The following is a 12,761-nucleotide window of genomic DNA, read 5'->3' on the forward strand; positions in this document are numbered from 1 at the left end:
GTGTGTTGCATTATGTGAAAGGCAATGTATTACACAATTTTACATATACTTTTGGGGATATCTTCTCTACAATCAATACGGTATCAAATTTGTCTACAGTATCAATAAATTACACTTAATGTGACATCTTTTGTTTGTATATATTTGATATTTATGCTTTGTACGTTCATATATTAATGAATGTTTGCATATTTTTGTTGTGTTCTTGTTTTTACCAGAGCTTTGAACCTTTCATTTGCATGTGTGAATCTTAATAATAAATAATAATAATAAAAATTAAAAAAAAGCCCATCATAGTGTTTGGGAGGAAACTGTGTGTTATTTACTGTTTTTTAAAATTCTGCAGGTTTTGGTAGAGTAGGGTTTAAAAGTGCAAACTCAATGGAATGGAATTCTGAGAGCACCGTGCTTCCTTATTTTGACACAACAACAAAAAAGGATGTGTACAGTTCCATCGGTTTAGTAGGGAAAGTAGTTTTTAATAGCATTTACTGACTGGATTTTCACAGCACAAAGTGACATATATGTATCTGCCCATTATTCCTCCCCCATCTAGCCTACCATGAATTGTCTCCTTCACATTTATTGTATCCCTTTTTACAATTTAATTACAATATTTAGTTGTTTCTTCACCATCTAAATAAGCCTTTTCATGTTTATGATCAACACCGCTGCCATGATTTCCTCTGTTGGGGAGATTGTAAACAGAACGACTTCTGCTTTTTCTACTTCCATTTTAACATGAGTTCACATATTTATAGGTGCGACATTAAAATGTGTGTCAAACACAAACATTTGAAGAAGAAGCCATACATAAAGATGTGTTTCACTGTAACAATTTCATTAAAGGATTATATACCTTAATAATAATATAGTTTGAGAACCTTTTTTTAGTATTTTCCCAGAAATGGGCTGTAGGAACACCCACAGAAAGAGGCAAATGTGCATTAAAACATACTTTTTCCACAACGCATTAACATTTATAACATAACCATCTTGCAAATGCAAAACCCTGCATATTATCTCACTAAGAGGCGAGCATGATTAGCATGACTGAGCCAATATATTGTTTAACTGAAGCTGGGTTTATCTTTTATTGCTTCCGTGTGATTCTGCTGTTCGCCGGCTGCCTGACTTATGAGCATCAAATTAAATGTTTTAAATTGCTCAGTAATGGGAATGGAAATTATGTTGGATCATGACAGTATGCGCAGGCCGCCTTTGCTCCATCTTCACCAAATGGCAGTACATTATATCGCCTTGTAGCTTGTGCCCAGACATACAGAGTGGTTCAGAGAATTTGGCCAAGAATATGAAATAGTACAACGCTCTCATCTGTCACTGTCAAGTTGCTGTTGAGCCCCAACTGATCCAGAGGAGCAGCAAAGTGAGAGTGCACCTGCAATACAATTCAGATTTATACAAGTTTTTACTGATCCCTGTTGGGCTATTACAAAAAAAACAATATGCTACAAAGTTGCTGTAGAGTAAACTGGATTAAATAGATAAACATCTGAATCAGGATTTGCAAAAGGGGATTTAAGCATCAGAGCGACACAACAGAATGATGTGATAAATTTAGCATTCTTATTTTTATTACAAAAAATGTATGCATTACATAACAAAGACAGGAATGTGGATGAGAAATCCATTAAGTGAAAACACAACACTCTATATAGTCCAGGGTGTGCTGGTAATCACATTAACAGCGCTACATGAGGCTGCTCTTATGGTATGTGCAGAAATGATGAAAGATAAGAAGAGGATAACTACACACCTACAAGATTAATTTCCTTTTACAGATAGAAATGAGATTCACAGAGACCCTAATTTGCAGAGGAAGGACCCTTCCAGAGGAAAAAAACAGTGCTACGCAGAAGAAGAAGAATGTATGCCGATGAATCATACAAAGGCCATTTACATACAGAGACTGAACACAGGCCTGTGCAAACAATGCTGTGAAGATTAGTCTCCAGCATTTGCAGTTGTTAACACTTCTGTGACGTCCTGATCGCTACTTCTTCTCTTCATACTTGTGCAGAAGATTTGGATGAATGTCAGAAATGTCAACGCTCCCACTCTTTTGTTTGTCCACATTGTATTTAAATCAAGACTGATCAGGAATGGAGGGAGTTTGTGAGTTGTGAGCTTCCAGCTTTGTCTTCTACTGGCCTGGGAACTGAATGCCATGATTGGCATAGCGCAGATGACAGGAGAGGTGGCCGGCGGCCGGATGCTGGCATACATCTCGGCACCCTTCTCCTGTTTCAGCTTCCTCTCTGCAGCCGAGAAGGACAGCCATGCACTCAGACAATTATCAGCATTCTTCTGATTAATGCTGTGAAGGGATGAGGCGAGGCATACAAACACAAAAGTGTAACACAATCATACATTTTGGAAATTGCAATGCTCCCAGTTCTTTTTAACATTGCACGTACGTAATGATCCCAACAGTTCATATATTTCGCATAAAAACATGTTGTTATTGCTTAAAATTTTGCATCAATACACTGATGAATGCTCTGCCTATTTCTGGGTTATTTCACCTGGAATGTTACCAGAACTAGAAGGTAATGACTAACCGTGTGAGCTTCCAAGAAACAGCGTGATTATGTCTGGGCACATATGGCAGATGTGATCTTACTGCCAGGGTTTTTTTTTCTCATCATCACAACACATAATTAAAGTGCTTGAATAATCAAATAAGAGATGAAAAAAAACATTCAATGAGTCGCTGAAGAAAAGCAAAAACAAGAAGATGGCAAACGATAAGAGGGTACTGGATGTAGGATATCAAAAAGTTCAAGATATCACATAAAAGCAAGTATATGAATTAGATTAAAGGGAGGGTCTGCATCCAGCAGCTCTGTGTCATCCCTAGAGCCCTGCAGCTAGCATGGCTACACATTTTGAACAGGACATTTTTGTTACTTTGCATCCTGAGCAAAATGTCAAGTAAAGTTCAATCTCAACTCTAAACTTATGTGATTGGTTAAAAGATCTGTCACCAACAGGTTTTGACTTTGGGGTTTTTATGTCTCGGCAACTATGAGATGGATCGGCCACCACATTCCCATTCCCAATTAGAATAAAGAACGCTCTGTCAGGACCCTTTGGCATCACTTAGGCTTAGGCAGCAAAACCATTTGGTGAGATGTAGTAAAAGATTGTGGTTTGAGTTAGAATAAGTACGTTTGTTACGTAACTTCAGTAGATCCTACGTTATTTTACGTTATGTTAAGCTTTTCGTGTAACTTACTTAAAATGAGTTGAAATAGTGTTGACTTTTGGTTTCATACAGGACACAAACAGTGGTCTCCCAGGTGATAGTCCTTAGAGTCCAGCTATGTACAAGCCTGTTGCGTCTCATACAGACGCTAAAGAGTCCCTTGTGCGTTGGTATCAGATACCAAGGGTCTTGACAAAATGTCTGTATTTGACATCCTGGGAATGAGACCGGGCTGGATTGTTATGACATTATATACATGCATACATAGTCGCCAGAGGATGAATCCTCATGATTCCCTGACTCTTCATCAAGCACCTTCATCGGGTCTAAGTTTAAATCTTTCCAATATTTTGTGTTATAACCAAATACCTGCAAATGTAATAACATTCCCAACAGCCTCAGCTGTACTTTGTATTTACTGCTAATTAGCTAATGCTAGAATGCCAGCATGCTAAATAGCAAATATGGTAAATATTATAGGCTACGTGCTTACCATTAGCATGTTAGCATTGTCGTTGCGAGCATGTGAGCACACTGATGTTAGCATTTAGCACAAAGCATGACTGTGCCTCACAGAGCTGCTAGCATCGCTGTAGATGCATAATTTTACTTACTTATTCCCCCACCCCCACCGGCACCCCATCCCAAAAAAAGACATAAAAGGATACGTAAAAGTGTTACAGTGCATGACACAAGCTATACCACGACATTGTGTCCAGGTCAACACACAAGCCGTCTTTAATGATGCTTTGCAAGTTTTGGCATCAAATAACAGAGTGGCATCCCCTCCACTCCCCACTGTCCTGTCAGATGATCATGGCCAGCAAAGATTAGCAGCTCCCCGAACATGCGGGCACTGTCACATTGCATGCACTCCATCAATATCTTCTTGCAAATTCTGCTATGCTTGAATTTATACAGCTTCACCCTGCCGGTCACTTGATCCGATGACAGTGGCCAATCTATTTGTGCAGCTCTTTTATCCCCTTTGTGAAGGGCATGTTATCTCCTTGCCAGAGAAAGAAAAAAAATGCTCTCTATTTCCTGCAGACTTTTCAAATGAAAATGAATCTCTCAGCTGTAACTGAAACGTAATGTATTTACATACATTTGAATGTAATGTGGGTTTTGTTCAACAAAAGGACCTTTATTTGTACTGTCCTTTCATATTCCTCTCATTCCTTTTGCTCCTAATTGATGCAAAATATCAGTAAGTTTGTCTTGAGCAGTATTTTTGTACTCATAGCAAGTTTAAACATACAGAAGCATAAATATATTCAGGTTACTTCCAGAATGACATTCACAACAATAACACTGAGGTATCACTGAAGACCCCCTTATCAGCTTTCTTCATTGTTTTCTAACTGCTATTGATTACCTGACCCTACCCTTAGCACTCTATTTTGCTGGTTTAGGAGGCCGGGAGAGAAATCAATGGCCTCGGATACCCATGAGAGGCCAGGACTAAGTGGAGCCTGGCCAGTGCTGGAACAGGGGGATCAGCTGGGGAACCGTCAAGATGGACGCAATCGAGTGGAAGATACAGAGAGAGCCTGACGAATTCAAATGACAAAGAAAGTCTTTGAAAGCAGTTTCAACATATAGTAAATTGCCCTCCGGTGTCGCAGTAGAGTTCGTCAAGTGCAAATTAACTGATAAATTAGTTGAGGGATTTAAATAAGGCGTTAATGGTTTTATTACGACAGTCAGAGTTTGGACATGGGGTCAGGCACAGAAACGGTCCATATGCCTCAAGCCCCAAGCTCAGTGGGTGAGGGGGGTGACCCCCAGTGTATGTCTGTAGAGGGCCTCCAAAATCCTGCAAAGCAGAACTGATGTCTCTGACAGCATCTCCTAAAGCATTGTTATATGTTCTCTTATTTTATTTTTTAATAACTTTCACTTTAGATTTTTGGGTCCGGACTGAAATATCTTGACAATTATGAGATTTATTGCCATGACATTTTTGCACAGACATACACGGTCCCAAGAATGTGAATTTTTAATCTAGCACCACCAGTTTTCTTTAATTGAGTGCAATAAATTCACATCTATTTGATGAATTGAAGACTAACAGGCATGGTTCCCAGAGGATGAACCCAAATTACTTTGGTGATTGCCTTACCTTTCCACAAGTTCCACCAAGAGGTTGACATTTATGGCCTTGACTTTCACTAGCTTTTAATTGAGCACCATTGTCAGGCCAGATATACCTGCAAAACTTATAACATACTCATCAGCTGTACTTTGTGTTTGATGCTAATTAGCAGATTATAGCATGCTAACATGCTACACCAAGAACATGGTAAACATTACTTACTAAACATCAACATGTTAACATTGTTATTGCATGTTAACATACTTACTTTAGCATTTAGCTCAAAGCACTGGCCTATAAGCACAACCTCACAGGGGCACTAGCCTGGCTGTCATGAATAAAGATTATAAATATAATGTATGCAAGTAACGATAAATACTAAATTAGAGTTTGAGCCAACATTGAGCCTAGCAACACAACATTATAGAAATACCTGCCTAAAGTACATTAAATTAAGGGGTATAGAGCTCCTGCAAAACAAATCATTATTCATATCCTGATGACTTTCAAACAAATGCTGTTTTCTGTTAAAAATAAAATGTTTCAAAGTATGATTGGAATCAAGAGCAATCCTCATCTACAATACAAAACCTTCTTTCTTCTATTGATACCTAACCTTACATACGTACATTCATAACAACTGTAGTCCACTATTGTAACCTCTATCTTACCACCTCGTTGACCTCCCTCTAGTAAGATACAAAACTGTTTTTCTTAGGTTACCATTGGTGCATGCTTATCTGTGGGCTGATGGAACCCTCCCCCTTGCTTGAAAACTGACTTCAAGTCATACTTTGAGTGGTTTTCTAAAAGGTGAAGACGAGTCTCAGAGGTAAGGATGAACAAGTTATCCTGTTATTGACATTAAAGAAAATCTATCAGTTCATTATGATGAACCATATTGTTTCAAGGGCTTCTGGGGTATTCCAGAAAACATGGACACATTAATATTCTAAGCATATTATAAAATAACTGAACCAAATTGCAAAGTGTATTCTGTCTAAAGTTACATTCTTGGATGCATAAGAATAATCCTTTAACCTTTTACCAGATGTTTGGTCATCAAATGTTGTATGCGTTTACATGGTCACTTTTATTGTCTACCTAAATAAAAGGTAGAAAACTGCATGAAACCAACGATACAATATGACTTCTGCATCTGGATATACTGAATTTTGCATTCATAAATTAAAAACACTGAAATAAAATCAATGTGTAAAATGATCTTAGTAACTGGCTACATTAGACCATTTCCAAAAACAACAGTGAGCTGTGTATCTATTACATTAAATAAAATGACAGACATTCATGTCAGGCAATCTATGTTATAATAAACGATGAAACCTTCACATTATTTCTTGTTTTTGCTGTACTCGTGTCTGAAATGAAAGCAGATGGCCTTGACTGTGGCAGACAGAGCCATTGGGGCCATTATTGGGGCAGCAGCAGCAGATGCAGCAGGTTAGATAAACTGAGTGATACTGATGCTGGGACCGAGTTAATTAGAGCCACACGGCTTTCCATATTACAAAACTAAAACTGCTTCCTACACTTCCCATATCTCAACTTGTCATACACATACTACATGTTATGACGCTTTCATAGACTTTCTGCTGTTTCATATTATATACATGTTTATTTCCAGAGTTTATACATCACACTTATCTTTCATATATATCTTTACAAGTTTTCTGTTTCAAACACTGTTTCGTTGTTTTCTTGCGTGTCGCACAGAAGCATAATCTGTACAACATCTGTACATGCTGATAACAAACGGGCGTTTCCTTAAGTTGTGTAAGTCAGTTTGAATTCACCCATAATGTTATGGAAGCACAGTTTCTGGAATAGCTTCAATGCGTAACCTAAACTAGCCAAAATTATCATTAATTGCTATAATTTACTGGTTTTAATTGTATCTTCATGTCCTTTGTGTTGTTTCTGGTTCACTTTTGAAGCTTTTGATGCCTTATAAGTACTTTGAATTGCCTCATTGATAAAATGCTTCATAAATAAACTTGCCTTGCTTTCTGATGAACACTAAAGGGAACAATCCCAAATGTAAGTTCCTGCTTGATGACTGCCGAACAGGTCATTCTTATTAAAGTTCAAACAACACACATCTATTTCCCTTTCCATGCTATCTGTCGCTGACAGACTTTATGATGTTAAAAACATGCTTTTGAATGTTCCACTATTTTTCTCTCTCTTTCATGTGTGTGTTGTATGTGTGTGTTCCCCACCCATACAGCCCAGCCCATGCATTGGATCTACAATCCAGACAGGCTCAAAGAAGTTCTCTCTGATCTGGAGCCCTGTCCTGAGTTTCGGCCTCAGTCAGCGAATCCTTTCTACCGGAGGACGACTGGCGAGCAGACCTGCTATGGTGACCAGGCATACGTCCTGCTGGAGTCATTGAGCGAGTGTGGAGGTACTAACACAACAGGACATTCTCAGTGCCAACCTGTTACACTAGCATTGTTCAACTGCCAATAAATCATTATCAAAGTTCCCCCTTTCAAGATTTGGATATTGTTACTGTTGGTAAAATAAAAAATAAAACTTGATGTTTCAAGGAGGATGAGTCCTCAAAAGATTCCTCAGATTTCAATATTTACTCTTAGTCTTTCTTGACACGAAGAAACATGACTATATGAATCAATAGCCAGAAGATTAGTATTTAAGCTTAGTATGAAAGACTGAAAACATGGGGAATCGGTTTGCCAAGCTGAAGTTTAAAAAGGAAAAGTTGTGGTTTAATTAGGGGTTATGTGCTCTACTCTTACTTCCTGGGGCTATGACAATTTAATAGTGAACTAAAATTATGCTTTCTTAAAGATACAGTATGTCATGTGTTGCCAGATGTTAATGTGGAAGACTTGACCAAGCGCATCTACAAGTTCTTTGGCCCGGGAACAGTGTACGACCTGCCTCTCAATGATCCTTACAGGAAGAAAGAAGGTACCGTGCCCGTTCTGCTCTCATGTAACTGTCGATATTGTGATGTCCATATGTATCAATCATCAACTCAACTGGCCTGGATAGATGTGAGAGCCTCTGTTACTGTCTGATAACCGTGTACATACTGTTTTTTCCTAGCAGCTGATGGGGAATTCCCTTTCCAGGAAAATATTCCATACAGTCAGACTTCTCTGTTCTTGGTGTTCAGAGCTTTGACTTGGTGCTGCTTTTTTTACAGTCAGGATAGCATATAATACAGTGCTGCTGTATATCACCGCAGCAGCACAGGGCACTTTTGGGTGCAGTAAACTGTAGACGGCTTTATGTTTCAGAATAATATATGACGAGCTTGTGTCACCATCATGGGCAGTGAGTAGACAGAGAAAATGGCTCCACCTACAGAAACATAAACTGCATAGACAGAATGTTAAAGGAAATGTTTATCTTCCTCTCTTTCTTCTTTTGTCCCTGATCCATGCTTGTCTGATCTATCTCAGTAATGAGCTGTCAAAAACAGTCATTTCTCTTTAAAAAATAGCTGTTTGTTGCATTTTTTTTATAGGTCCCAAAGCCATCCTCCCCATAGATGGCCCATGGAAAAACAGCAGCCTGAAGGCTTTCTTCAGAAATGTGGATGCTGGCAAAGAAGAAACTGGTAAAGATGCCAGATCACAAGTGCATGAAGACCTGCCCTGGTTTTTTTTTGTTGTTGAAATTAATCTTTGTTTGCGTCTTTGTTTTTTGAGGCTGTGATGTGGACTGTCAGATGGACGGCGTCACGAAGTTGGCTCCAGTGGTGGCAATGTACGCTGGCCGCCCCGAGATGCTGGAGAAAGTGGAGAAAGCTGTGCGGGTGACCCAGAACAATGACATGTGTGTGGCTGGGACGCTGGCTGCAGCAAGGTAAGAGAAGGCTCTTAAAGAAGATGGTAAACCTTTGGTCATGCACACAAGCTACAAAATTATGTTGACAGGAGTGATGGGAGGCTTACCATTTGTTTGTCTGTCTAACATTGTAAGGTTTTTGGAGCATTTCATTCTGAATGGTCCAGATCCCAATGCCCTGGAAGCAGTTCTGGCTCAGTTGAATGACCCAAAGAGACAGAACCCTCAGGAGCTGGACCGGGCTGTCATTGGTAAGGCTACATGTGTCTTGGTCCTTTTGAGATTCAATGGAATAATGACATTATGGCGTCAAATTACGCTTATTCACGTTCCTGATGAGAGTTAGACAAGAACAGCACTGCACTATAATAACTGTCTGTTAATATGAAGCTATAGCCAAGAGTTTGTTAGTTTAGCTTAATGTAAAGACCGGAAGCAGGGGTGAAACAGTAGCCTAGCAACCAACCAGCCTCCAAAAGCCAATTTCAATATTCATTTCAATATTTATTTATTTTTAAAATTGGGGTTCATATTTATTTCAGAACCAATTAAACAAACAAGATTTAACTTGGTAGTTAGACAGCTTTAGTTAAACCAGGATAGCTGTTTCTTTATGCCAAGCTAAGCTAATAAGCTTATGGCTCTAGCTTCATATTTTGAAAAATGGACAGATATTTAAGTGGTATCAACATTCTCATCAAGAAAGTGAACAAACATATTTCTCAAAATTTTGAACCAACTTTCAGCACAATGATTAATCAGGAAAAAAGTTGTTGAAAGTTAGATTAAGCTGATTGACTCCTGGCTTAATCATGAGAGCAACGTGGCTCTTCTCACCTAACTCACGATTCTTTGTCAAACTATTTATAAAAATGTAGTTTCTGTGAGAAAACAAGGCATTTTCTGTGAAAACCTCTAGCTGGAACATTGCATTTAATGTAATCAATCATTGTGGTTTTGTTGTGAAATCTGTTGTTTTGCTTGATGGTAAGGCAAAGTATTTATCAGTACAAAGCAGGAATAAATTACTTTTGCTTTTCTCTCATGCTTCTGTAAAACAAGCAGGAGGGGGTCTCAGGCAGAACAGAACACAGAAACAAAGTCTTGTGGGAAAAGTGGTCAAAACAGCAAGAAACACCAAATGTCTTTATAATAGCCATATAATGTTGCAGAAAAGATTTTGACGATACATAATGTGTGTGATGACAATAGGCAGTCACATCCAAAAATGGGCTTCAATGTTTGGACACTAAACAATACATTTTATCTCTCTTCCTGTTCTCTGCTGAAGCGCATATCCACCAGGTGAAGGACAACCTAGGCAAGACATCCCAACAGCTCGTACCTGCTGTGTTCACAAACACATGAGGTAAGCCAGTCGGTGGCAGCAGGATCCAGGTCTGTTGACTTGGCATGGCTTGCGTACCCTCCCTGTCAGTATATCCGTTAGGAGGATCCTCCAGACTTTGATCTCCTGACTAATGGTCTCCCTCCTCCTCCCTTTTCATCTTCCCCTTCCTGCTGAGTTTAGTGTCTCAGGTTTTACAGGGCTAAAAGGTTGATATGCTTAATGTACATGTGAGGTTGTGCAGGCCAGGTCTGCTCAACTCACAAGCCTACTTGATATTGCAAAAGTAAATCAAATTACGCAAAGTGGAGTAACTTGTTGGCAATATAACAACACATAAAAAGACTGTATCCTCTATATTTGACTGCTGAACTGACAACCTCAATCTGCTAAATCTGGGTTTGCGTCTAGTTTTGCCCGGTGCGTTCCAGGGAGCGCTTCATGGAGTCCTGAAGCTGAAACAGCTGGATGAAGCTGTCAGGGACACCATGCGCTGCGGGGGATGCACCGCCAGCAGAGCCTCCTTCATAGGAGCCTGTTTTGGGGCACAGGTACTGTAGGAGTATGGCTCTCAGGCATATGAAATAGTCATTAGTCACTGATCCTGTTTTGAGTAGGAAATGCGATCGCAAATGTGTTTTTAAACAGCAGTATTCTTTTTTATTCTCTTTTTCTATAATAGTTTATATTTCTAAAGAGTGATTTAAGGAGACAGTGTTTTGATTATGCAAATAATGAGAGAAAGAAATAAACAAAGATTAATAGTAAAATAAAATATAAGAAGCGATGCAATTATCCATTTAAGAAAACCAAGACATAGTAAAAGTTAAAAGAACTGCATTCAAGGTGATGAATATTGCACAGGTCGGTTGGATTCTACTCTGTGCCATTTTCATCACCTTCAATGCAATCCTTTTATATTATTGTTGTTTTCTCTTAAATGGATCATTTTTGTTGCGACTTGTATATTGTTATATAAGTGTTTAAAAAATAATAATTATAATTGTGGAATTTAAGGGATGAGTTGTTTGATGACAGCGAGCTCAGATATTTTGAAAGCTTTGTGTTGCCTGTGATGATTTCAGCTGTCTTCTTGATGTGTTTTCAGACTGGTCTCCAGGGAATCCCAGAGTCTTGGAGGAAGAGGACACTGAGATATCCTCTGCTGCTGGAACTATCTGAAAAGTTGGTCCAAAAAAAGCAGCAGTTGTAGCTCAGCTTTGATTTTGCCCTAAATGCAGTTGTTTTATCACGTATCAAGTATTTATGGAGTGTGGAAAATCAAAGCTAAAAGACTTTCTCAAGTTTCAGATGTACTTTGACACGACAATCCATGACAGTTGCATTCTAAAGTCTTGTGCTGAATGAAACTCGAATCCATTTGATCTGTCAAAGCTGCATCATGCAAGCAACGGAAAGTCTGTGCATGGTATTTATGTTGTGTTGAGTTCATGGAATACATTTATCCTCTGCAGCTGCATTGTAAGAAATGTATCAAATAAAGAGCCTTAAAGTCACCAACATACATGCGTTGTTCCATAAATTATTTGCTGAAAGGTAGACAGTTGGGATTTTCCTAATCTCAGGAAACATGTGTTGCCTTGATGACAATTTAATTTTCCTGAAGATTCAGCTGGTTTTGGTCCTCTCTTACCCTTGAGTGCTTTCTGTAATGGTGAAGTGAAAGAGCAGATACAGAGAGAGATTTACTACTGGAACAACCAGACTGCAACCGAGTCCTCCCTCAAAGTAGCTGTTCTGCCTTCCTGAAAGTGCTGACTTCCATATTCACGTGTTTAAGCACCCGCCCCAACAATTCGGAAAGTAAGCCAAGCATAAAGCAAAGCCAAAGCCTTAATATCTTTGACATAGTGTGGTTATAAAAAATGCAGTGTGTGGGCTACTGTTGCAGGCCATTTGCTGTTTTACAGATTATACTTCATGATAAATTGGCAATAATTCCAGCTTGTTCAAATCAAAACAATTGAAGGTTAACATTGTAAATCAATACCTTTTAGGTAAACTGGTATTACATGACATCTTGGCAGTGCAATATGAAACTACTGTATGTGTGTGATGGGGAAAACCCAAAGCATTTTTATTTATGAGGCCCAAACCCAACATAATAGGAACACATGTGTGGATGAGGAAACCTACGTTGGGCTGACTGGAAAGGTTGTAGCTGACGGTGCGTTGGTAGCCTACAGAGAGGAAGTCATTTGATTTCTCTCTCTGCCTGATAT

At 38.9% G+C, this 12,761-nt stretch overlaps 1 protein-coding gene across 2 annotated transcripts; it reads left to right on the forward strand.

Annotated features, from left to right (window-relative positions):
• The first annotated feature begins 6,098 nt into the window (after positions 1 to 6,098).
• Positions 6,099 to 12,041, forward strand: LOC129110688 (crystallin J1A-like). Of its 2 annotated transcripts, none has more exons than XM_054622857.1 (10): positions 6,099 to 6,159; positions 6,719 to 6,788; positions 7,576 to 7,755; positions 8,187 to 8,285; positions 8,848 to 8,940; positions 9,032 to 9,188; positions 9,306 to 9,421; positions 10,462 to 10,539; positions 10,930 to 11,069; positions 11,627 to 12,041. In XM_054622857.1, the coding sequence occupies exons 2-10, from the start codon at positions 6,722 to 6,724 to the stop codon at positions 11,729 to 11,731; spliced, it is 1,035 nt and encodes a 344-aa protein (XP_054478832.1). In that variant the 5' UTR covers positions 6,099 to 6,159; positions 6,719 to 6,721; the 3' UTR covers positions 11,732 to 12,041. The 2 variants fall into 2 exon arrangements, with proteins under 2 accessions (XP_054478832.1, XP_054478831.1); XM_054622856.1 differs by having other exon boundaries at positions 6,113 to 6,159; positions 6,722 to 6,788.
• The last annotated feature ends 720 nt before the right edge of the window (positions 12,042 to 12,761 follow it).

Source organism: Anoplopoma fimbria, chromosome 21, assembly GCF_027596085.1.
Source record: "Anoplopoma fimbria isolate UVic2021 breed Golden Eagle Sablefish chromosome 21, Afim_UVic_2022, whole genome shotgun sequence".
NCBI lineage: Eukaryota > Metazoa > Chordata > Actinopteri > Perciformes > Anoplopomatidae > Anoplopoma > Anoplopoma fimbria.